Source organism: Lynx rufus, unplaced genomic scaffold (genome assembly GCF_022079265.1).
Source record: "Lynx rufus isolate CCGP_SWC_20201006 ecotype Redwood Valley unplaced genomic scaffold, mLynRuf1.p SCAF_9, whole genome shotgun sequence".
NCBI classification, from domain to species: Eukaryota; Metazoa; Chordata; class Mammalia; order Carnivora; family Felidae; genus Lynx; species Lynx rufus.
This window is the reverse complement of record NW_025814897.1, coordinates 110367515-110391862: the sequence shown is the minus strand read 5'-3', so window position 1 is coordinate 110391862 and position 24348 is coordinate 110367515. Positions and strand designations below refer to the sequence as shown.

The window sequence follows — 24348 nt, the reverse complement described above, 5'->3', positions numbered from 1 at the left end:
GTCTGTTTGTTTAAACCCCAGGAGGTCTCCCCTGGTCCCTCTGGGTCTCTGCTCCAGTTCAGAACTTGAATTTCACAAGTCGGTGTGAATTGCACCCTTCTTATCTGTCTTGCCTGGAGGTGGGCAGTTCAGGCTTACATAGCCCACGTGCATTTATTTAATGAACATTAAAGGCCTCTGAGAGAGGCCTCCAGGGGGTGTCACTAAGTCTCTGAGACCTGCCCTCAGCCATTTTGCCGGGGAGACACCAGTCACGGTACCGCACGGGTTCCTGCTCTGACAGGGTCTTTAGAGGCTCTCAGCCGAGAGATTATGGGGCCCTACCCCAGCATAAATAATAGGATGTCCAAGTAACACAAGATTTCTCCTGATGACTAACTACTTGGATTAATGTTTTAAATAATCTTTTTTTATTTTAGAAGTTTTAGATTTATAGGAGAAGTATCAGATAAGAGTTTCTACGTACCCCTTCACCCAGTTTCCCCTATTACTAGTGTCTTATATTAACCTGGTACATGTATTATAAGTAATGAACATAGATATAGATCGTATTTAAAATTTTAAAAATTTTTTTAAGTTTATTTATTTATTTTGAGAGAGAGAGAGAGAGAGAGCACGAGCAGGGGAGGGGCAGAGAGAGAAAGAGAGAGAGACAATCCCAAGCAGGCTCTGCACTGTCAGCGCGGAGCCCAATGTGGGGCTCAAACTAAGACCACGACCTGAGCCGAAATCAAGAGTCGGACGCTCAACCAACTGAGCCACCCAGATGTCCCTAAAAAATTTTTTTTATTGTTCATCTATTTATTTATTTTTGAGGGAGAGAAAGAGAGAGCAAGCAGGGGAGGGGCAGAGAGAGAAGGGGACAGACAGAATCCCAAGGCGGCTCAACGCAGAGCCTGACGCGGGGTTCACACACACGAACCGCAAGGTCATGACTTGAGCCGGAGTCGTATGCTTAACTGATTGAGTCACCCAGGCACCCCCACCCCCTCAAATTTTTAAGTAGGTTCCATGCCCAGCATGGGGCTTGAACTCACATCCTCAAGATAGTCACATGCTCTACCAACTGAGCCAAGGAAACACCCTTAGTAATGAACCAATATTGATACATTATTAACTAAGGTCCGTACCTCATACAGATTTCCTAATTCCTTTTCTGTCCCAGGGTCCCTTCCAGGACACAACACTACATTTGGTAGTCATGTCTCCATAGGATCCTCTGGGCTGTGACAGTTTCTTAGATTTTGCTTGTTTTTGACGTCCTTGACGGTTTTGAGGAGGACCTGCCGGGTAGTTTGTAGAATGTCCTTCAGCTGGGGTTTGTCTAATAGTTGTCTAATTAAATAGGGCTGGAGCGCCTGGTTGGTCAGTCAGTAGAGCACGCGACTGGATCTCAGGGCTGTGGGCTCCAGCCCCATGTTAGGTGTAGAGATTACTTAATCGAATCTTCGGGGCGCCTGGGTGGCTCAGTCTGTTAAGCATTTGACTTTTTGGCTCAGGTCATGATCTCGCAGTCCGTGCACTCGGGCCCCCCGTCGGGCTCTGTGCTGACAACTCAGAGCCTGGAGCCTGCTTCTGATTCTGTCTGCCTCTCTCTCTCTGCCCCTCCTCTGCTCGCGCCTGTCTTTCTCCCTCCCCAAAATAAAAATTTTTCTAATCCAATTATTTCCAAAATCGTCCACTTTTCTTCTCCCTCCCCTTCATCCCTACCTTTTTACAAGTTTATCTATTTTGAGAGAGAGAGAGAGCAGGGGAAGGGCAGAGAGAGAGGGAAAGAGAGAGAACCCCAAGCAGGCTCTGAGCTGTCAGTGCAGAGCCCAATAAGCGACTCGAACCCACAAACCTTGAGATCATGACCTGAGCTGAAGTCAAGATGCTTAACCAACTGAGCCACCCAGCACCCCCCGCATCCCCACCTTCTTTCCTGCCTTCATCTTCTGTCTTCTGTGGTGCACCTGATTTGCCTGCCCCAAGCACTTCCTCCATCTGTCTGTTGGGTGGAGCACCGGACCTGGCCATTAGAGCTAAGGAGTTCAGGGGCAGGGCGCTCATTGAGACAGGAGAGGACCTGGAAGGCCTCTAGGGGCAGGAGAGGGGCCAGCGAGGTGTAGCAGTTGAGATCTTGGATTTCCTGGGTTCAAATCTCGGAGAGTCTCGTACTTTCTGCATCTATGTTAAGAGCGCTCACCTTGTCACGGTTGTTAGGACCATTAAGTGAGCCGGTAGAGAACAGACCCACCGAAGGGGATGCTTGAGGTGAGTCCGTGACGGGAGTGGTAGGGGGCGAGGAGTGACACTCCCCCCATGCCCTCCCCCGCCCCCAAAGGCCCTTCAGCAGCTGCCGCAAGGTCTGCAGCAGAAGCGCCCGCTGGGCTGGCTCTCTGGCTGCAAGGACGTCACTAATGACAGAGCGGCCTCCCTAGAACACCCACTAGGCTCCCATCCCCCGGGCACTCGCTAGGTGCTATGTGAAGTCCTCCCATACACGACCTCCAAGACTGTCAAGCCTGCGACCCAGGGAGGCGCTACCCCTGTTTTACAGAAGAGGAAGCTGAATCCCCACCCACATGTTAACTGATCTTGATCTGATAATATATCAATGCATCTGAAACCAGAAGTGTCATGGACAAAGCCAGAGTTTTTCCCTCTCTAAAAGCTTTCTTCTCTAGTTTACTGGACTCCCTTCAACAATTCTGAGTAAGAGCCACACTAGCACTTACGTAGAGAGTTTCAGTTGGAGAACCGCCAGCCACTCCAGTCAGGATTTAGGGGCAGGAAGACCTGAGCCCGCCTCCAGCCAGCACAGGGGACCAAGTCCCGTCAACTTTTTCCTTATCTGAACACCAGGGTGTGTGTGGAGGAGGTGGGGGGCCCCCGGGCAGTTAACACGCACTACTGATCATCAGCGCTACTATTAAATATCACTTTGTTTCTTTCATTTGGTGCCAAATTCTAGGTGTGAACCCGCGTTTGTTTTTGAAGAAGCTTTCTTATTTTCATTTCTTATGAAATCAGTTTTCTTACTTGTAAAACTAGAAACAGCGCAAATACATGTACAACAGCCAATAGGTATTTAAAACAAAAAACCTTGTTGTTACAATATTTACTAGAGAAATACCATGCAGGCGCTAAAAATGATATTCACCTAACTGTGCCATGCTATCCTGGACTGGATCTTGGAACAGAAAAGAGACATTAGTGGGGTGCCGGGGTGACCCAGGTTGAGCGTCCGGCTTGGGCTCAGCTCAGGTCATGATCTTGCGGTTCATGAGTGTGAGCCCCGCATCGGGCTCTCTGCTGTCAACGCAGAGCCTGCTTCGGATCCTCTCTCTTCCTCTTTCTTTGCCCCTCCCCCACTTGGCTCTCTCTCCGTCTCTCAAAAATAAATGAACATTAAAAAGTTTTTATGGGGGGCGCCTGGGTGGCTCAGTCGGTTAAGCGTCCGACTTCGGCTCAGGTCATGATCTTGCGGTCCGTGAGTTCGAACCCCGCGTCGGGCTCTGTGCTGACAGCTTAGAGCCTGGAACCTGTTTCGGATTCTGTGTCTCCCTCTCTCTCTCTGACCCTCCCCCGTTCATGCTCTGTCTCTCTCTGTCTCAAAACTAAATAAATGTTAAAAAAAATTAAAAAAAAAGTTTTTATGGGAGGGGCGCCTGGGTGGCTCAGTCGGTTAAGCGTCCGACTTCAGCTCAGGTCATGATATCGCGGTTTGCGGGTTCGAGCCCCGCGTCGGGCTCTGTGCTGACAGCTCAGAGCCTGGAGCCTGTTTCGGATTCTGTGTCTCCCTCTCTGCCTGACCCTCTCCCGTTGATGCTCTGTCTCTCTCTGTCTCAAAAATAAATAAATGTTAAAAAAAATTAAAAAAAAGAGTTTTTATGGGAATGAAAGCTGGTGCAGCCACTCTGGAAAACAGTATGGAGGTTCCTCAAAAAATTAAAAATAGAACTACCCTACGACCCAGCAATTGCACTACAAGGGATACAGATGTGCTGTTTCAAAGGGACACATGCACCCCAATGTTTATAGCAGCACTATCGACAATGCCCAAAGTATGGAAAGAGCCCAAATGTCCATCAATGGATGAATGGATAAAGAAGATGTGGGATACATATACAATGGAGTATTACTCAGCAATCAGAAAGAATGAAATCTTGCCATTTGCAACTACATGGATGGAACTGGAGGGTATTATGCTAAGTGAAATTAGTCAGAGAAAGACAAATATCATATGACTTCACTCATATGAGGACTTTAAGACACAGAACAGGGGCGCCTGGGTGGCGCAGTCGGTTAAGCGTCCGACTTCAGCCAGGTCACGATCTCACGGTCTGTGAGTTCGAGCCCCGCGTCAGGCTCTGGGCTGATGGCTCGGAGCCTGGAGCCTGTTTCCGATTCTGTGTCTCCCTCTCTCTCTGCCCCTCCCCCGTTCATGCTCTGTCTCTGTCTGTCCCAAAAATAAATAAAAACGTTGAAAAAAAAATTAAAAAAAAAAAGACACAGAACAGATGTACACAGATGAACACAGAGAAGGGAAGCAAAAATAATATAAAAACAGGGAGAGGGACAAAACAGAAGAGACCCTTAAATATGGAGAACAGAGGGTTACTGGAGGGGTTGTGGGAGGGGGGGATGGGCTAAACGGGTAAGGGGCATTAAGGAATCTACTCCTGAAATCATTGTTGCACTGTATGCTAACTAATTTGGATGTAAATTTAAAAAATCAAATAAGTAAATAAATAAATAAAATGAAGACAGGAAAAGAAATAATAAAATTTTAGAAAGAAAAGAGTAGTGAAAAACTGGTAAAACCCAAATAAGGTCCAGAGTTTAATTAATAGCGTTAATGTTAATTTCTTCATTTTGATAAAAGAGTGTTAACATTAGGGGAAGCCAGGTGAAGGGTTTGTGGGGACTTGATGTACTATTTTTGTAATTCTTTAAAAAAATTTTTTTTAATGTTTGTTTATTTTTGGGAGAGGGAGACAGACTGCAAATGGGAGGGGCAGAGAGAGAGGGAGACACAGAATCCGAAGCAGGCTCCAGGCTCTGAGATGTCAGCACAGAGCCTGACGTGGGGCTTGAACCCACGAACCATGAGATTATGACCTGAGTTGAAGTCGGAAGCTCAACTAACTGAGCCACCCAGGCACCCCCTATTTTTGTAATTCTAAGATTATGCTGAAATAAAAATTATAACGATATTCATGAGATGTTTGGAATATAGGAATGTTTAGGCTGAAATTTTGAAAGAAAAAAGCAGAATTCAAAATTGTATGACAGTGTGAGCACAACTATGTAAAAGATTTTCATAGAAAAAAAGGAAAAAATATGCAAATTATCAAGAGATGTTTGGGTTGGCCATGAAACAGAGTAATTTGAAGGTTATTTTTTATTGTTTTCCAATTTTCCCTTAATATGGGATCTCAAGCACTCAGATCTCTTCAGAGGCCCTGGACCTCAGAAGGGGCCGGTTAATTTCTGCACAAAGGGCCTTATGGAAAGGCTGTCTGATCAGTGTGAAGGCAGGGGAGCAGATCCCCACGGGCCAGGTTACGGCCACTGAATGCTGTCCGTGGCCAGGCCACCCCCACCCACCGGCTGGACAATGCAGGGACCCAGCTCAGGTTTAAATCCTAGACCAATTACTTGCTAGCTTATGACTTTGGGCAAGTTTCCTAACCTCTCTGCCCCTCAGTTTCCTCATCTGTAAAGTGGAGCTGCTGACAACTGTACCAACGTTTTATGGTGGTTATAAGGATTGAATGAGTATATATATATATATATATATATATGTAAATATATATATATGTAAATATATATATGTAAATATACATACATACATATATATGGTAAGTATATATATAGTAGGCATATATATATATTTTTTACTGACTAATATCACTTAACATAATACCCTCTAGTTCCACCCATATAGTTGCATATGGCAAGATTTCATTTTTGATTGCTGAATAATATCCCATTGTATATATATACCACATCTTCTTTATCCATTCATCCATCGATGGACATTGGGCTCTTTCCATACTTTGGCTATTGTTGATAGTGCTGCTACAAACATTGTGGTGCATGTGTCCCTTTGAAACACTTGTATCCCTTGGATAAATGCTTAGTAGTGCAATTGCTGGGTCATAGGGTAGTTCTATTTTTAATTTTTTGAGGAACCTTAATACTGTTTTCCAGAGTGGCTGCACCAGCTTGCATTCCCAACAATGCAAAAGAGATCCTCTTTCTCCACATCCTCGCCAACATCCGTTGTTGCCTGAGTCGTTAATGTGAGCCATTCTGATAGGTGTGAGGTGGTATCTCATTGTGGTTTTGATTTGTCTTTCCCTGATGATGAGTGATGTTGAGCATTTTTTCATATGTCGGTTGGCCATCTGGATGTCTTCTTTGGAGAAGTGTCTATTCATGTCTTTTGCCTATTTCTTCACCAGATTGTTTGTTTTTTGGGTGTTTAAGTTCTTTATAGATTTTGAATACTAACCCTTTATCTGATATGTCATTTGCAAATATCTTCTCCCATTCCATAGGTTGCCTTTTAGTTTTGCTGATTGTTTCCTTGGCTGTGCAGAAGCTTTTTATTTTGATGAGGTCCCAGTAGTTCATTTTTGCTTTTGTTTCCCTTGCCTCTGGAGACGTGTGGAGTAAGAAGTTGCTGTGTCCGAGATCAAAGAGGTTTTTGCCTGCTTTCTCCTTGAGGATTTTGATGGCTTCCTGTCTTACATTTAGGTCTTTTATCCATTTCGAGTTTATTTTTGTGTCTGGTGTAAGAAAGTGGTCCAGGCTCATTCTTCTGCATGTCGCTGTCCAGTTTTCCCAGCACCGCTTGCTGAAGAGACTGCCTTTATTCCATTGGACATTCTTTCCTGCTTTGTTAAAGATTAGTTGGCCATACGTTTGTGGGTCCATTTCTGGGTTCTCTGTTCTGTTCCAAGGATCTGAGTGTCTGTTCTTGTGTCAGTACCATACTGTCTTGATGATGACAGCTTTGTAGTATAGCTTGAAGTCCGGGATTGTGATGCCTCCTGCTTTGGTTTTCTTTTTCTTTTTTTTAAATATATATTTTTTTCATTTTTTATTTATTTTTGGGACAGAGAGAGACAGAGCATGAACGGGGGAGGGGCAGAGAGAGAGGGAGACACAGAATCGGAAACAGGCTCCAGGCTCCGAGCCATCAGCCCAGAGCCTGACGCGGGGCTCGAACTCACGGACCGCGAGATCGTGACCTGGCTGAAGTCAGACGCTTAACCGACTGCGCCACCCAGGCGCCCCTGGTTTTCTTTTTCAAGATCGCTTTGGCTATTCGGGATCTTTTCTGGTTCCATACAAATTTTAGAATTATTTGTTCTAGCTCTGTGAAGAATGCTGGTATTACTTGGTTATAAGGATTGAATGAGTCTCTCTCTCTATATATATATGTACATATATATATATAGTAAGTATATATATATAGTAAGTATATATATATATATATATAGTAAGTATATATATATAGTAAGTCAATATACGTATTATATATATATAGTAAGTCAATATATATATAAAGTATATATAGTAAGTATGTATATATATAGTAAATATAGATATAGTAAGTATATATATAGTAGGCCTATGTTTGTTAAGGAAAAAAGTATTGCCTGTGTCACCAGAATGAATGTAAATATTCCTCTCTGTCTCTCCGTCCAGCTTCCAAGTCTCAAGTGTGAGGGACAGGTTAAGGATGCCAGGTTAAGGGTGAATGAGGGTCCAGTGGGGGGGTCCAGCTTCCATAGAGAAGGGGTGCTGCCTCCCAGTCAGGCTGCACAGAGAATTGAGAAACCAGGGAGGGGAACAGGTTCCAGGCTGGGAGGTGCCCAGCGAAGAATTGTGGAGTGAATGACTGGATAGGCAAGCTGAACAAACACAGGCAACAACTAGGAGACTGAAAAGCTGGTTAGGGAGGAGGAGGAGAGGTGGGGACACAGAGCCGGGAAAGAGAAGCTCTTCATGATGTGTCCGGCTCGTCACCTCTAGGGTGATGGGGCGTTCAGACCCCTCCCTCCATGCTGTGCTCAGGGTGGACCTCGGCCAGGGGTGGGGGCAGAGATATAGGAGAGGCGAGGGAAAGTTGCACACGATGAGTCCAGGCACGCGACTGGTAAAGCACTCTTTTTAATTTGGGGGAAGCGTCGGAGTGGGGAAGTTAAAAACAGTTGGGGAGCCCCGGGTTTCTGAAGTTGGGAGACAGGCCAGAGGGAAGACCTCAAGGACCTCACCTGTGCTGTGGAAACGGCCCCTTGTCACAGGATTCAGCGCCTTCAGCTGGTGGGGACATTGGGGGAAGATGTACTCAACTCCGCTGACCTTTCCCAGCACCCTCCCGCCCCCATCACAGGATCTGAGTCTCTGCTTGCGGTCTAGGTCTAGTTCTCCTGTAGAAAGGACTCCAGGGTCCTCCAGATCCTCTCCTTCCCTCCTCCTACCAGCTCCCCAGGTTAGTTCTGGCCAACGTGGGGCGGGGCGTGCCCCCCAGGGGCCGGCCCACAGTGTCTTACTTTCTGGGAGCACTCCCTTGGGGTTCCTTGACATCCTTAAGTATTTTGATAATCTCCCACAACTATGTTATAAATTCTGGGGTGGGATCAAGAGAGAGGAAGTGAGGGGCCGAGACCCCACCTGCCTCCCCAGGTACAGCACAGAGGAAATTAAGCGAGCCTGGGTCACAGGGCTTCGGTGAAGAGAGGTTCTGCCAGGATGTCTCCTTTGATCTCACTCCAGCCCACGCACTGTAATCCTGTGGGCTGGGATTCTAATTCCGGGTTCTGACACCAGAACCCCAGCGACTCTGGGCAGCATGATTTTCGTTCTACGTCTGCCTGGACTGGCCAAAAGGTCAAGTCACTTGGCCACTCTGAGACTGTTTTTTCTTCGGTCAACTGTTGGGATGGTCATGGCTAGCGGGTGGCAGCTGGCGGGAGCGGTGTGGTGCCCCACGGTGCCCCAGGCAGGGGCGGTGGGACCAGGTCTCCACGCCCGGTACGCCTGCCTGCCAGCCTGCCCTGTCCTGGGGAAAGGCTCCTTCCTCTCCCTGGGCCCTGCTGCCCTCTGCTGGTCGAGGTCCAGCCACCTGGCCGGTGCCCAGGGGAGGTCAGGAGCCAGGGCTGGGAGTCCCATCGAGTGTCCAAGAGCCCAGCTCTACCGCTCACTGCTTCTGGCCCCACTCTTTAGCTTTCTGAACCGGTTTCGTCCTCTATAAAGTAAGGGCATTGTGAGGACCGAATGAGGGGGGATGTGCAGAATGTTACCTGCAGTGCCTGGCCAGACAGGACTCTGGGATGCTCTTCTGGAGGGCGGACAGGGGCACGGGTCCTACAACAACCCTGTTTCAGATTTGTGGGTGTGACGGGGGAGCTCTGCATGCGTGTCTTTCCTTCAGCAACAACCCCCGACCCCCACCCCGCTCCTGTGTATCTCAATGGCAGGAGCAGGCTGGGAGTGACTGTCAGACGCTCCCTCCCCCGCCGGTTGTGTCCACACTGGAGGTCCCGTGGAGGATGGAGAATGGAGGCTTAGAAGGTAAGGACCACGTCCTGCTCACTCGCGTACCCCCGCTGCTTGGCGTTCAATGTCTAGAACAGGAACCGCACGTGCTAGGCAACCAATACATACGTATTTCCTAATCAAACGCATCGAGTGTCTGCCCTGAGATTAGCACTGGTCCAGTCTTCGTGTTTCTGCAGATGTGAGCTCTGGAGGACATCCCAGCCCATCCTCCTGCCTCCCCTTGGAGGGTCGGGCCAAATCCAACCTGTTTAAACAGAAGCATTTAGCTGGAGGTCCAGCCTTTAGAACGCAGGGTGAGCCGTCAGCTATCTGGCTCTCTTTTGGATCTCTCTGTCCCTCAGCCTGCTTTCGGGCTTGGTTGGTTCCCAGCCAGGGGCTTCGGGGTGACTTCCTGGGGTCCGTGAGTTTTCATCCTCCAGGGGAAGGGCCCCCGGGGGCAGAAGGAGGCCCGGGAAAACAAAGAGGTTGACCTGAAGTGGGGTGATCTGGCAGCCACCCTCCCCTCCCTGCACCCGGATGTGGTGCTGTCCAGGCAGAGGGAAGCTTCGTGACTCACAGAGTGTGCCCCACCCTCCCCACCCCCGGGATGCTAGGGAGTGGCCTAGTCCTGGAGGAGGTGACTTGGGGTCCCCACCCCCGCCCCCCCCCCTTGCCTTCCCGGCAGGCAACCCCAAGACCGGTGGAGGCGGTGTGGAGAAATGAAGACACTGTGGTTTGTGGCTCTTGGCCCCAGCTGGCCTCTGGGCTGTGCCTTCGCCTGGCTCCCACCAGTCTGGCCGCCGCCCTGCCAGGCGGGCTTGTGAGGAACTGAAAGGGGGGCTTGGCGGGTGAGGAGGAGGAGAACAACAGCCCATAATAACAACCTGGCTCCTGGCCAGGCGTCTCCAAGTGCTGCCACTTGCTGTGCCCTCCTGTGACACCTGGGATGGCTGCGTGGGGTGGCCCGGTGGGATCCGCCTGCCTCCTCTCCCACTGCCGGGGGAAGGCGCTCGCCTTCTCCAAGTTTCTCACGCAGGGGAGAGGACGGCATTCTTCCCTCACAGTGTCCCCACCCTTCCCACAGTCCACCATGCCGCCACCACGGCCTCCGGCCCAGGAGTCACCCGGCCTTGACCTGTGCGGGCTTGTTTCTTCTGTAGTGTCTGGACGTCTGTGGCTGCCCAACTGGTCTGCTCCCGCCTCTGCCTCCCAGCCGTCCTGCCCCGTCCATCACCAGACTCTCATCTTCAGGCTGTTCCCACAGCTGGGAAGCAAAGCCCAATTCCTTAGCCAAGGGGCCTGTGCAAAGACAGTGGACCCTTTGGGGTGTGTGCAGTGAGCAGGGGGTGAACAAGTCGGCAGGTCCACAGGCTTCCTGGGAAAGGTGGTGTCGGAGCTAGACTCTGAAGGATTTGGGGACGGAGGGGGAATTTGAATAGGCAGTGATCAGGAGGAAGGGCACGCCGAGGCGGGCCAACAGCCTGAGCAACCGTACTGGGTCCGTGGTGCTCCCTGGTGCGGTCCCCCACGCGTGGCTGGAGTGTCAGGTGTCTGGACAAGAAGTAGGGGAGGTGGCCTGCAGCCAGGATGCAGGAGACCCCAAGTCCCCGTCTGGGGAAGCAGGACGGCCTTCTCTGGGCAGAGGGGCTCGGGTGACGTGACTGGATCCGTGCTTCGGAAAATGGCTGTGCTGGTGGTGGTGAGGAGGATGAAGGAGGCAGGGAGGTTTATGCGGCAATCCAGGCAGGACGAGGTGTGAGCCTGAAGTGGAGCACTGATCCTTTCGTCCAGCCCAGGCTTCTTTGTGCTTCCTATAGGTTGGGCACTGCTTGAGACACAGGGGGTTCCAATAAACCCAGTCTGGGCTCTTGGGGAGCCCGCAATCCAGCAGGGGGGACAGACAGGACCAGGGCACATGGTGAAGAGGGTAAAGAAAGTAAAGGAGAGCAGCCAAGGGCGGGGCGAGGCAGAGAAAGCTGATGTGTGTCCCCGACTCAACTGCTCCCCTGCAGGGACCCCGTCAAACCAGGCACAGTCCGCTTCCCCTGCTGTGTGGTGGCTCCAGAAGCCCCTTCCCCGTGCACCACTGTGCCATCCACCTCCCTGACCACCCCCCCCCCCCCGCCGACCCCCGGCCTCCCCTCTGCTCAGAGATCAGCTCTTCTCTGCCCTTAACCTTGCAGCATGTGTTCTGGGTGCGACGCAGTGACCGCTGAGTTAAGCTTCAGGCCTACCTCCCGCCATGTGACCTTCTTCCTCAGGAAACCCGTCCGGTAAGGCCTTCCACTGATTGGATGAGGCCCACACAATACGCAAGGTCATCTCTCTACTCAAAGCCTACTGACTTAAATGTTAACTACATGCAAACAATATTTTCAGGGGCAGCATCCGGGCTGGTGTTCGTCCAAACGACCAGGCACTGTTACCTAGTCAAGTTGACACGTAAAGTAACCTTCAAGCCTGTTTCTTTCTCTATCTAATCATCTCATTCCTGGTAGAACACTGACTGCCAAGAGATAAGAGGCAAGGAAGCGGGACCCAGTCTTCCCGTTTACCAGGTGAGAAGACTGAGCCCGTCCCAGGACCAAGCACATCACTCCTTCCACCTCCGTGTTAATCCTCTCAGCCCCACATCCTTTCACTCTGCTTGCCTTGCAAAACTTCACACGGCATCTCAAGCTCTCAGGTCACCATGATGGGACACGTGTTCCCCCCTATGCTTACGTGTGGTCCTCTTTCCGGGGAAGGGCTTTCTCTCCAGGTAACTTCCCAACCACCTCTTCAGGCTGGGGTTGGGACCCCTCCTGTGCTTATGCCAGGGCACTGTAAACACACCTGGCTTTGAGGGCACAAACTGCGGTTCCCGTGTATTATCCCCAGCTCTTGTCACAGTGTGGGGCACACCAGAGAGCTCGTGAGACACCAGGCTGTTGAAGGAACAGATGACAGTCCCTGGTTGTCTCAGGGAAGGAGCCTACGCCCCCTCCCCCGTCTCCTAACTTCTTGTTCAACATCTTGCCCTCAAGTATAGGACATACTGTCCAGCCCAGCCGTACTCCGTGCAATTCATTCCATGCTTCCTGCATCTTCCTTTATGGCCAGCACTGTGCTGGGTAGCGGACAAGCATTTTGTCACTTTGTTCCCATAGCAACCCTGTAGGATGGGTATGATTGTTCCCATTTGCTAGATGGGGTATTGAGGCTCAAAGAGTGTTAACTCTCATAAAATCACATAGCTATGGAAAATGAGAGCACTGACATTCGAACCCAGATCTGCCACTGACTCCAGGGATGGAACACTCATCAATGCCAAAAGGCCAAGCCACATCCTCAGCTAGGAGCTGGGGGACAAAAAGATGAAGCCAATAGGATCCTTACTTCAAGGAAGTCAAGGTCTAGTGCAAGAAGACAGAGGCACAAGAAGTCAGTGTGAAAAGCATCATGGCGACATAAATGTCAGCGCTCCAGGAACACGTATTTTGGGAAATTACAGAAGACAGCGGTCTGAGCTGGGATTGGGGAGGGCAGGAAGCAGAGAATAGGGAAGAACATTCTGGGCATGGGGTATGCTTGGCGGGGAGGAAAAATCAAGCTAAAATCTAGGCCAGGAAAAGCTATTTCCCATTCCTAGCAGTTTCTAGTAAAACCCTGAAGCAGAGCCTGTAATCCACGTGGGGTTTTTACAGCGGGCCCCTAACACCATTTCACCTGCCTCCGTTCAGTTCTGTAACCCAGGCTGTGAGCCCTCACCAGGCAGAAGTGCTCCCTCCCTCGAGCTTTTTCTAAAGAAACCGAAGGGGTGTGTGTTTGTGGCTGGTTCTACGTGCTGGGACCTCATCCGATCAGTCGAAGGCCTTAAGAAAAATGACCGATTTGTCGAGGAAGAAGGAATTCTGCCTCAAGTCAGCAACACGGAAAGCCTGCCTGAGTATCCAGCCTGCCGCCCTGCAGAATTCAGCCTCAAGACTGCAACATCAACTTACCTGAATCTCCAGCCTCCTCCTGCTGGCCCCTCTGATCATGTGAGATAATTAATATAATATCGAGTATATTACGTATATTACAGCTCTGCAGTATTACATATTTATCATAAACCAAAATAAGACTTGTGAATGTTCTGTGAGCACTTACTGTGTGCCAGGCACCTGCTAAGTTCTTTGCGTGTGTCTCATGAGGCTCTTACTCATCTAAAGGCTCCATGACATCATTTGTGATTGGTCCCATTTCACAGATGAGGATATTGAGATGCAGAGGGTGGAAGTAATTTGCCCAAGGTCCCAAGGTGACAAAGCCAGGTTTGGATCCAAGAGGTTCCCCTCCAGTGCCTACAGGTGGTGAATTCTTACCTGCTACGGAACATGCGTGTAAAGCAAGAGACATGATATAACTGACAAAAGATGTTGTTTTACTTGTTATAGTTACCACTGGATGGGTAAGGGGGAAGGGGGAAGGGGGAAGGGCAAGGTGTGAGTTCTGACCCAGGTTCCTAGAAGCGCAAGGTTCTGAAGGTGCAGCCCTGGGAACAGCCGCTAGGCGGCACCAGGCTGCACAGGCTGCTTCCGGATGTGCGGTCCAGGCTGGGGGCTGGGCGTCTGGTAGTCATTCTAGGCCACTCCGGGGCTAGCCCCCACAGGGCTGGTGGGCTCTGGAATCCCCTTCCTCAGGCCTCAGGGGGGTTACGCTCCAGTCCAGGGACCACAGACCCGGGGTCCGGTGCCCGGCCTTCATGGTGTCCATCTGTTTTGAGGTGCAGTTCGGTGGTCACAGCCTGGGGACTGGGTCTAGCCCAGTCAAGTGGGCAGAAAGAAGGTCAGCACCCAGCTCCTTCCTATGCTGCTGGGGTGGTGGGGGCAGGGAAGGCCTCAAGATGTCAGGTCAGCACACAAAAGCTCCGGGTAACCCTCCTCCAGAAGTTGCGACTGCGGCTGCTCAGGGCCACCTCGGCTGCTTCCTGGAAGACCGCGTGGACGTTTTCCTGGAGCAAGGCCGAGCACTCAAGGTAGGCCACTGCGCCCACGGACCTCGCCATCTCCTGGCCCTAACAGAGAGAGGGCACAGGGCTGCCGTGAGGTACAGGACTTGGGGGCCTCACGTCCCGCCTCCCCGCAGCCCTCGTGGTCATCCTAGGGAGTCTCCAGGACAAAAGTGGAAGGCGAGTTTTTCTAGGACCCCTACAGCTCCTGCCCCCGATCTTGACTAAGCACTCTCGTGGCTTCGTTGGGTTTCCTGCCTCAGCTCCAGGATGGGTCCCTGCCTCTCAAGGCACCAACTAATTGACTTCCCAGGTATGTAGCGGAGAGGGGCCTGCAGAAGAGCTAAGGGTTCTTCTCCAGACCTCAGGTTCCCCATCTGTGAAGTGGATGGGTAGGATTATCTGAATGTGCACACCACTGGCTCTCTCTTCCATAGGCAGAACCTTCCAGAGTGTTCTAGGTACCACTTCCAAGCCCAGGCAATTCTGAGATGACCCCTGCCCTGACCCACTCTTAAGTGTGCTGGATGTCTGGCCCTGCTGACAGGCTGGGCTACATCAGCGTACCCAGAAGTTCCCCCCGCCCCCAGAACCGGGCCCCTGGGCAGAGTTTCCTACCCTGTGGTAGGTAACAGGCTCCAGTCTATTTTTCCGCAACTTCTTCACCAGCGACTTGTCCTTGCGCAGGTCCGTTTTGCAGCCCACGACAATGAGGGGCACCTCCTTGCAGAAGTGGTTCACCTCTGGGTACCACTGCGGGGAGGGGGGCAGTGCAGGTGTGTATTAGTCATAGGGACTGTTCTTTTCTGCAGATGGGGAGGATGGGTCACTCTCCTGCTCCCCAGGCAGACTCCAGTGGTGATAATCAGTACAGCCAACATTTAGGGAGAACTACTCTGAGCTAGGCTCTAAGACTTCACATGTATGATATCATCAATCCCCCAAGTCCCTGTGAAGCAAGTTCTATCATCAGTCCCATTGTACAGATGCACTAACTGAGGCTCGGAGAGGCTGTATAACTTGGCCTTGGCCACACGACTAGAAGTGGCAGGATTTGAGTCCAGGGGCTGGGGCCCAGAGCCCTGCTCCCACCTGGTCTAGAATCCTGCCACTCTGCAAGGTAAGGGCTCCCAAGTCCACCTCCCAGCTGGGTAAGATATATAAGGAAATAAGTCATCCTTTAAAAATAAAGCAGCTCACAAAATGGATGCAGCAGCTGTTTGCCTGTCGGAGGGAACACTTCTGTTCTGTGTCAGCTGCTCTTTGGAATGTGAGGCTCCGGGGCCTGGTTATTCCAGCCTGGACAACGACTGGGAAGTCTAGAATCTGGAGACGGGGGCTTTATATGTCCAGGAGTGCATGCCTGCTCAGTTTGTGTTCTGGAAAAATACTGGCATCAAACCGTCTGGCTCCTGGAGACAGATGGGGCTCAGGTGGGGTCCTGGGCTGACTCCCCAGACCCCAACCCCCTCCACACAACTGCACTTGAAAACAGTCTCCAAAAATGGTCTCCACCGTGACTTCACCTTGCTAAATCCAACAGTGAATCCTCAGCCTTCAACCTACCTGAGCCCTGGCACCAGCCAGGGATCTCTCCCTCCTCTACGACCTGGGTGGCGCTTTGCCCTAGGACCCTGCTCTCTTGGTTCTTCTCCTTGGGTCTCCAGGGGTCCTCCCCACCCCCACCCCATCTTGTCCAAAGCTGTTCCCCACTAGCAGTCCCCAAATGGATCTGCCCAGCCCGGCCTGGCCCTCTCCTGGGAACGGCAGACTAAGACCTCCGCCTGTCTACCTGGCCCTCCACTGGGATGTCCAACAGGCCCTCATCTCCCACCTCCTCGCCCACCCCTTGTTCCTTCTCATCTCAGCGGGGGGAAATGGCAAGGCTACCTTCCACTTGCTCTGGTCAAGGCGTCTCTCCCACCTACATCCAATCTGTAAATCCTGATGGCTTTCCAAACAGGGTCTATACCCACCCACCTCTCACCACGCCCCCTGCTAGCACCCTGATCACAGCCACCACCACCCACCATCTCTCCTAGGGCCCCAGCACCTAGAACAGTGCCTGGTGCACAGATGTGTTGCCATTTTATTTTTATTAAATTAAAAGAAATTTTTTAAAATATTTATTCATTTTTTGAAAGAGAGAGAGAGAGAAAGAGAGAGAGAGAGAGAGCGCGCAAGTGAGCACGAGTGGGGGAGGGGCAGAGAGACAGGGAGACACAGAATCCAAAGCAGGCTCCAGGCTCCGAGCTGTCAGCACAGAGTCCGATGCGGGGCTTGAACCCACAAACCGCGAGATCATGACCTGAGCCAGTCAGATGCTTAACCAACAGCGCCACCCGGGAGGCCCCATCAAGGCTGCCACTTGAACAGATGTGTATCTTGGAGCAACGGATCCATTCTGGAGATAATACCACTATGGGCTCCATCAGGTTGTTAGATGGAGTAAACGAGTGAACGTGTGGAAGTGCCCGCCCACAACGGTGCGTGGCATAAGGAAAGTTCTCAATAAATATTATCATCGTCACTGTGGTCAATGTTACTGACGCTGTCACCAGCTGTGCTCCGGAACCCTGACGCACACAGTTCACGTGGAGGCCTGGCAGCAGTGGGGTAGGAGCAGAAAAACTCCAGGGACCACATCCCTGACACCTGGGGGCAGGGAGAAGCCTTGGGAACCCCCGACATACCTGGGGGGTGGGTAGTTGGGGAGGCTGCTAAAAGCTAGCGGTCATACAGAAGGGGGCTGAGCTGCTAGAAGCTGACCATTCACGCATCCTTGGGCAGGCCCAGGCTGGGGAGACGCAGGCGCCCCTGAGTCATCCAGTATTCTCAGGCAGGGTCACCATGGAAAGAGCCACAGCATTCTGAGTCCAGTACAGAGCAGGCAAGGAGCACCGGACTGGGGATGTGAGGCCAGACCCTGCCACCAAATCCCTATGGCACCTCTGGCAAGTTGCTGCCCTCGCTCTGGGCCTCGGTTTCCCCATATATATGCTAAAGACGCTGGACTGGATGCCATCCAGGGCCTGCCACACTCTGGCAGTCTGCTGAGTCAAGGGTGGGGGCAGAGCGGAGTGGCCTGGTTATGGGGACTGTACCTCCCCAAGTCCCTGGTACCTACCCGGTTAAAGATGTTGTCAAAGCTGTGTGGGCTGGTTACATCAAAGCAGAGGAGCAGGACACTGGCGTCAGGGTAGAACAGGGGCCGCAGGCGGTCATAGTCAACTTGTCCTGCGGAGAGTGGGGGTGGTCACTCCCTCCAGATCTCCCCCAACATCAGGGAGGTCATCCCACCAGACAGGGGCGTCTGGATCAGGGCCTGGTTGTGTGCCTCAAGGTCTTAGCAGATTCAGTGCTTAGCTGGTCATTCCACGTGAATGTCTCCCTCGGGGCAGTGTTCCCCTGGCTTGCCCGTGGGATGTGCCAGCCCTGGCCTGGGTGACACCGCTTGCTGAGAGAGCCCTGTTCTGGAAGGAGCGGAGGGGAGGGCGGAAGCCCAGTCTGCAGGGACTGAGCCCATCCCGCAGAAGCCTGCTTTGCCCCGGGCATGGGGCTGAGGACTAAGAAGCGGTAGGACCCTGGGGAAAGGCACCTTGGCGCACGCATGACGGTAAGGGGGCTGCTGGGCCTCCCTGGGGTTAGCGGTCAGCTCTGGCATGGATGTGACTGCACCCTCATGTAGGCGAGGTCAGGAAGCTGGAGGGCAGAGGTCAAAGTCAGGCAGTTCTTACAGAAGCTAAAGCCAAGGTGGAATGCTCAGGAGGCCAGGAACAGTTCACCCCTTGAGAGGAAAGCGCTCTGGATTCCCCCTTGTCTGCAGGATGCACTTGGCTACCCTGGGCTGGGGGAGGCAGCAGACACAGGCACAGAAGCAAAGTGGGTTCGGGTTCCTGGGGACCCTAACCCTGGCCAACACCTGTCCCTTGGTGATTGGTTGGCCTCCCTGGTTCAGAAGGAAAGGAGTAGGGCTTGGCTTCTGGGCATGTGAGGCTCCCCTCCCGCCCTGGCAGCCCTGCATACCCACCTGCTGTGTCCCAGATTTGGAGGTTCAGGGGTTTGCCCTTCATTTGCAGATTAACGGTGACCCGCTCAAACACAGTGGGGGTGTAGCTCTGAGGAAGAAGGGGACAAGATGCAGGCTGTGAGGACAGCTTCTGAAGCAGGGTGGCCCGCACTGCCCAGGCCAGAGAGAGCCCACGAATGCCAGCAGCACAGCTCCGCTTTGGGAGTCTGACGGTGTGAGGGAGACAGTCTCCGGGAAGCAGGCTGTGGCCAGCAGGGTTGAGGCCTCGAGCTGCCGCTTCCTCCTAACTGTTTGCCCCAGCAAGGCCCTGAACCTCCCCGGCCTTCTTGACGGTAAAGTGGGAATATTAAAAGCACCGAATGCAGGGTGCTGCTGTAAGGATTCAGTGAGAGGCTCTGTGCAGAGCCTGGCACAAAATAAGCACTCTACACATGCCAGCCACTGTTATTTTTATCTTTGTCCCCCTGGATGGGGGACTGTCCCATTTCTGAGTCTTCCTTCATTCTGTCCCCTCCTCCTAGAATGACATTAACCTACATTTGTTCGTTTGTTCATTCATTCATTCGTTCGTTCACACATTCATTCAGTAAACATCAGCACCTTCTCTAGCTCTGGATATTGGGGAACAAGTAATAAACAAGGCTCACTGTGTGCCCTGGGGAGCTTGCAGCTTTTGGGGGGGAGGGTCCCTGCTTTGTCTCTCAACCTCTCAGGCCCCTGCCCCATGCCACGTCCCCCAGGATGCCTTTCTGGAACCCTTCCCACACCCTCTCTATTTCTGCCTTTCTTATTTGCCCTGCGGGCATCAGGAGGAAGTCACCCAGACCACATGCCCTTCCTGCCCAGGCCGAGAGCCTGACTGCATTCCTTCTCCATAAAGGCTGGGTGAATGGAAACAGGGTGGGTTTTGTGCACAAAATGCAGAAATGAGAAGGGGAAGCTTTTACGGATAGGGTCTGAGCAACAGGTGAGGAGGTTTTCAAAACTCTACCACAACACAAGCCCTTGGCCGGAGTGGGAAGCTAGACCAGCTACGTCTTGGGTCCCCAAGCCTCACTCGCTTGCTCAGGGTTGGTTGGTGGGATCACAGCATAGGGAGACCCTGCCCTCCCCACATCCAATGCCAGGTGGGGCCCCCAGCTGTCTGTGACTCAGGGGGACTTCAAGCCTGCCTGTCTGTCTGCCCGCTGGCATTCTGAGTCAGGCCCTGGCTGCGTGGAGGGGCGGCCCCTTAGTGGTGGGTCAGTGCGGTCCTCCAGGCCACGTGGGAAGGTACAGGGGGAGGATGGAGAAAGGTGAGTCCCAAAGTGGGCAGATGGGGAAGTCGAGGATGACCCTGGGATAGAGGTTCAATCCGCCCTGGACCCTAGCCACCTGTCACTCTCTCTACTAGTAGGTACAGACGAGGGCTCCACCCACCTCCCCAGCACCCCCCTGCCCTGGCCCCCTCCCCTCAGGCCCTTTGTCTGGTGGGAGGCAGCGTGACTTGGTAGCTAGAAGCACTGGCTTTGGAATCAGATGTTCCTGGTTTAGGACTGGCTCTGGCCCTCACCAGCTGTGTGACTTTGGGCCCGTCCCCTCTCTGGTTAAAGAAGAGTGTCCCTTTTTAGTGTAGGGGAGACCGGCTGGCAGGTAAGGCCCAGCATAAATGCCCACTACTTAGAAAGCTGGTCGCCAGGGGCAATGTCCACGCCAGCTGCCATCCATCCCTCTAGGTGATGCGCCCTTCCCCTGCCTATCACCGTGGAGGGCACTGACACCTGCTTCCACTCACCCACTCACCTGTGGCAGGACCCCTCCTGATGTGACGTGGAGGGCAACCTGCCACAAAGCTCTTGGGAGACACGTGTCAGTACCTTGCAAATGCCTGTGGAGATGACAGCGTCGTGCACATTTTCTAGGCATCTACTATGCGTGGCCCTCCATGTGTACTGTCCCTGACCCTTGCATCCTTGGGAAGTGGGCACTATTCCCATTTTCCTGATGAGGACAGAGGAGGGAAGTGAATTGCCTGAGGTAACATACTAGACAGCCGGCTAAGGATGGAGTCAGGTCTTTCTGGCTCCAGAGGTCAGGCTCTGTCCCCGGTCATGTGCCTTTTCCTGAGGTCACCGACTCTCTGGCCCCTGGTGCCAGGAGTGGGTAGGAAAGCCCCATTCCAAGCTTCGTGGCTGGGTTGCTCCCGGGGCTTGGAACTGTCACAACCCGCCCCCCTACTCTGCAATGTCATCCTGGAGACTTTTACACCTTCTGTTGTGTTCTTTGAACCACCAGGCAGGGTCACTCTGACCATTAAGTGCCTAATCTTATCTGTTAAGCTGTCCTCAGCCAGGATGGCAGGGTGAGGCCTGAGCTAGACTAGGGCGGAGATGACTCAGGCTTGGATCTATCCTCATGGGGCTCACAGACAGACAGATGGGTCATTATAGGACAGGAGAACGTAGGTCGAGAAGAGAGTCAGGGGTTTCACACCCATGAGGGTCCCTGTGCGGACCAGGAGGGGCTCAGCTGGTTCTGGAAGGTAGGGCTGGTGCTCTCTGCCCCCTCCCCTCCCCACTCCTCCATGGGACCCCTGGGCTTTGGAATGGTTGCTGAGCCAAATGTCAGCCAGGACTGGGCAGAGGCTGGTGCCCAGCCTGGACTTCCTCTGCCTCAGGAGCTCTCTCTACTCTGTTCCCCTGCCCCAAGGCTGGGCCACAGACAGACAAGAGTCACTGAGGCCCCTTTAAATCCCAGCCTACTCTCTGCTCTTTGGGGGACTCCAAGTCTTCTAGCTGCTGGCTCCCATAGCTTGGAGGGCTGCCAGGAGGAGGAGTTTAGGGGCAGGAGCAGAAGGCTGGTCTGGCAGGCAGAGCACTGGGGGCTATGAAGAGTATTCTGGTCAGGGGCGGGGAGAACTGGGCTCCTGACCTGCACTGCCACCACTGGGCTCCCTAAGGCAAGACTGTCCCTCTGGCTTCACTTTTCCCACCTGTAACATGAGGCCTTTCCAGCACTTGGACCTTGTAGTTCTCTTAAAAGGAGAGGTCTTTCTTGGGCCTGGAGACAGAGGGGTCCCTAAACAGATGAGGACAGGTCAGGTCCATCCCCCCTGGTGACAAGCATGTCCTCCCTTCTCCTGGCCAGCTCCAGCCTATCCTTCAAAACACACATTCCATCAACTTCCAGACGACCATTTCCACACCGCCACCTCTCTGGAATCAGGATGAGCCTTGCCATCAGGGATGTCTCAGAGCCCAAGATACTCCTCCCAGCTGGTCTCCTGGACCCTGGCTGGCCTGGTCCCTCTGCGGGCACTCTCCCCACCATGTCGTAATTGTTGGGTTCCCATGCGCAGCATGTGGGGGCCCAGAAACTTGTCCAACCCAACTTAAAAATGTGACTGGCCAGCGGAGGTGACGTCAGCTCCATAAACCACAAAGCAAAAGTTGGCTCGATGCTGCCACAGTGGAAAGGAAGGTCTGACATTTTACCAGGCCTGGCCTCTCCTGCCTCCCCCCGTCGGACTCCCAGGGCTTGAGCAAACCTAGGGGTTTGGAGGATGCTGGGACAGGCAGGAGGGAGAAGAAATGCTGGAAGCAAATCCCCGGACTCCCAGGAGAACTGGGCTGAGAGGTGGCACAGTGAGTGGGTCCAGCCCCTGTCCTGGTGCCTGTGAGTCCGCATAGACAGTCGATGAGCATGCTAGTGAAGGACTGAGGGCCCACGTGCCCAGAGCGTCCAGGATGTGCCAGGTACACAGGGGCTGTCTCTCAGCCTTACCTTAATTCTGCCTCGCCACCACTCTTAAGTCTCCTGCCCTATGAGATTGTGTGAGGAAACAGAGGCTCAGAGAGGCTAAGCAAGTTACTGAGGGCCACACAGTTTGTTAGAGGACAGCTGAGGTGCCAAACAAGCTGCCCGACCTGAGTCTGCTATGCTTTGGCCCTCCAAGACAGAGCCCACGACACGTCCGTTGTACAGGCAAGAGCTGGTGGAGAAGAGATGACATCTGCCAACTTTCGGTGAGTCTTCCTGTCGCCGGCTCAGAGGTGAGCCCTTGACCCGCACTAACTCACCCTTCACAGTGACCCTGGAAGGTGGGCACCATCCTTATTCCTCTGATGCGGTTAAAACAGGCACAGAGAGGGTAGGGAACTAGCCCAAGGGTGCACAGCTTTAGGTGGCAAAGTCGTAATTCGAGCCCAGGCAAGGGTGGCTCCAGTGTCCTCAGTCCCTCCGAGCCATGCCACGCCACCAAGTGCTCTCTTAGGATCTGCTGGGTACGCAGCTGGCCCAAGTCCGTCCCACGACACCTCTCCCAGGTAGGTGCCATTCTTGCCACTTTGCAGATGATACCACTGAGGCCCTCGCTGCCGATGGCGGAGCGAGAAACGCCTTGGCGCCCACGCTCTGCTGGGAGACCCCTTGGGAGGCCGGGGTTGGGGGCGGGGAGCGCGCGAGGCGGGGTTGGGGGCTGCCACTCACCTCGGGGAAGGCCCCCTCAGTGAAGACCATCAGCAGCGACGTCTTCCCGCAGCCGCCGTCGCCCACCAGCACCACCTTGACGGACCGTGCGCCCGGCGGCGCCTCGGCGTCCGCGGTCTGGGCGGCCTTCATCGCGGGCCGGCGGGCTTCGGCGGGCTTCGGCTCGCGGCGCGCGGGGTGGCCGGCGGGGCAGGAATGTGGAAGGGGCGGGGCGGCGGGAGGAAGTGCGCGCCCGCGGCCGGGGGGCGGGGCGCGGGGCCAGGTGAGAGCCCGGAGGCGGGGCGAGCGGGCGCGCCGGCCCCTCGGGACGCCCTTCTGCAGCCCCTGCTGAGGGCGGGGGCCGGGGCCGCGGGAGGGGGCCTCCCCCACACTCTGCCTCCGTCCTCGGGAGGGCACCCGGGGCTGATGCGGAGAAGACAAGGAGCTGGACAGGGTGTGGGGGCGGTGTGGACGGGGAAAGACGAAGGCACCCGGCCCCCTTCCCCTGGGAGGAAAGCGGTGGGGGGCGGGGGGTGGGGTGGAGGCGGGGGTCAGCCCGGTGGGCCTACCAGCTTTGCAGGGACAGGAGCTGGGTCCCTGGTGCCCAGCACAGGTGGGGCACCGAACAGGAGCCAGTGACTTTGGATGAATGAATGAATGAATGTGCATTTCCCCCAGGGCTCTGGAATCAGGGCACACCACAATCCTCCCTCCAGATATTGAAGGCCAGGTGGGAAGGGGGTGACCCGGCCATGCCCTAATGGGTCAGTTGCTGGCGCTGCCAGGCTGGCCTGCCCTGCCCTGCCGTAGCCAGCACCAGGAAGTTTCGATGCAGGTGGCTGACCACCTGTCTCACCTCTGGCTGTGGCATAATCTAAGGAAACTGAGGGAACCTTCCATCTATAAACTGTTTAGAGGAGCAGGGTCTGGTGCATGGTTGGTGCCATGTGTGAGTGATCTCTATTATTTAACCACCACTGACGCCCAAGGGCCTGGGGACCCTGAACTGTTCAAGACGAAGTCCCTATTCTGAGAAGCCCATGCCTAGGATGGGAGACAGGGAGGATGTCGGTGTGATTAGAGCTGCAACAGAGATGGGGACAGGCAGCAGGACAGAAGCAGGGAAGAGGGGCTCCTTATCCAGGTGGGGTGGGGGTCAGGAAACCCTTCTGAGAAGAGGGGGCTGAGTGTTGAGGGGGAGGGAGAAAGGTGTTCCAAACTGAGGGAGCGGTACATGCATAGTATGGAGGCAAGAGAGAGGGGGCACCTTGGGGGGTTTGCAGTCCTTCCCTGTGATGGAAGGTGAGGTCGGGCTGGGGAGCTGGTGTCAGGAGAAGCTGAGGTTCAAATGGGGCCT

At 53.5% G+C, this 24348-nt stretch overlaps 1 protein-coding gene across 1 annotated transcript; it reads right to left on the bottom strand.

Moving 5' to 3' along the window:
- Positions 1-13927: 13927 nt before the first annotated feature.
- Positions 13928-23146, bottom strand: RHOD (ras homolog family member D). The gene is made up of 5 exons (XM_047071614.1): positions 23013-23146; positions 18546-18633; positions 17643-17752; positions 15134-15268; positions 13928-14581 (listed from the first exon to the last, which is right to left on the bottom strand). The coding sequence occupies exons 1-5, from the start codon at positions 23142-23144 to the stop codon at positions 14414-14416; spliced, it is 633 nt and encodes a 210-aa protein (XP_046927570.1). The 5' UTR covers positions 23145-23146; the 3' UTR covers positions 13928-14413.
- Between the last annotated feature and the right edge of the window lie 1202 nt (positions 23147-24348).

Excerpts from the sequence above, each read along its gene's own strand:
- RHOD (XM_047071614.1), bottom strand. The coding sequence starts at position 23,144 with ATGAAGGCCGCCCAGACCGCGGACGCCGAGGCGCCGCCGGGCGCACGG. Across the intron at positions 17,753-18,545 it reads CCAAATCTGGGACACAGCAG|GACAAGTTGACTATGACCGC; the intron begins GTGGGTATGCAG and ends CACTCTCCGCAG. Across the intron at positions 15,269-17,642 it reads TTGACAACATCTTTAACCGG|TGGTACCCAGAGGTGAACCA; the intron begins GTAGGTACCAGG and ends CCCTCCCCGCAG.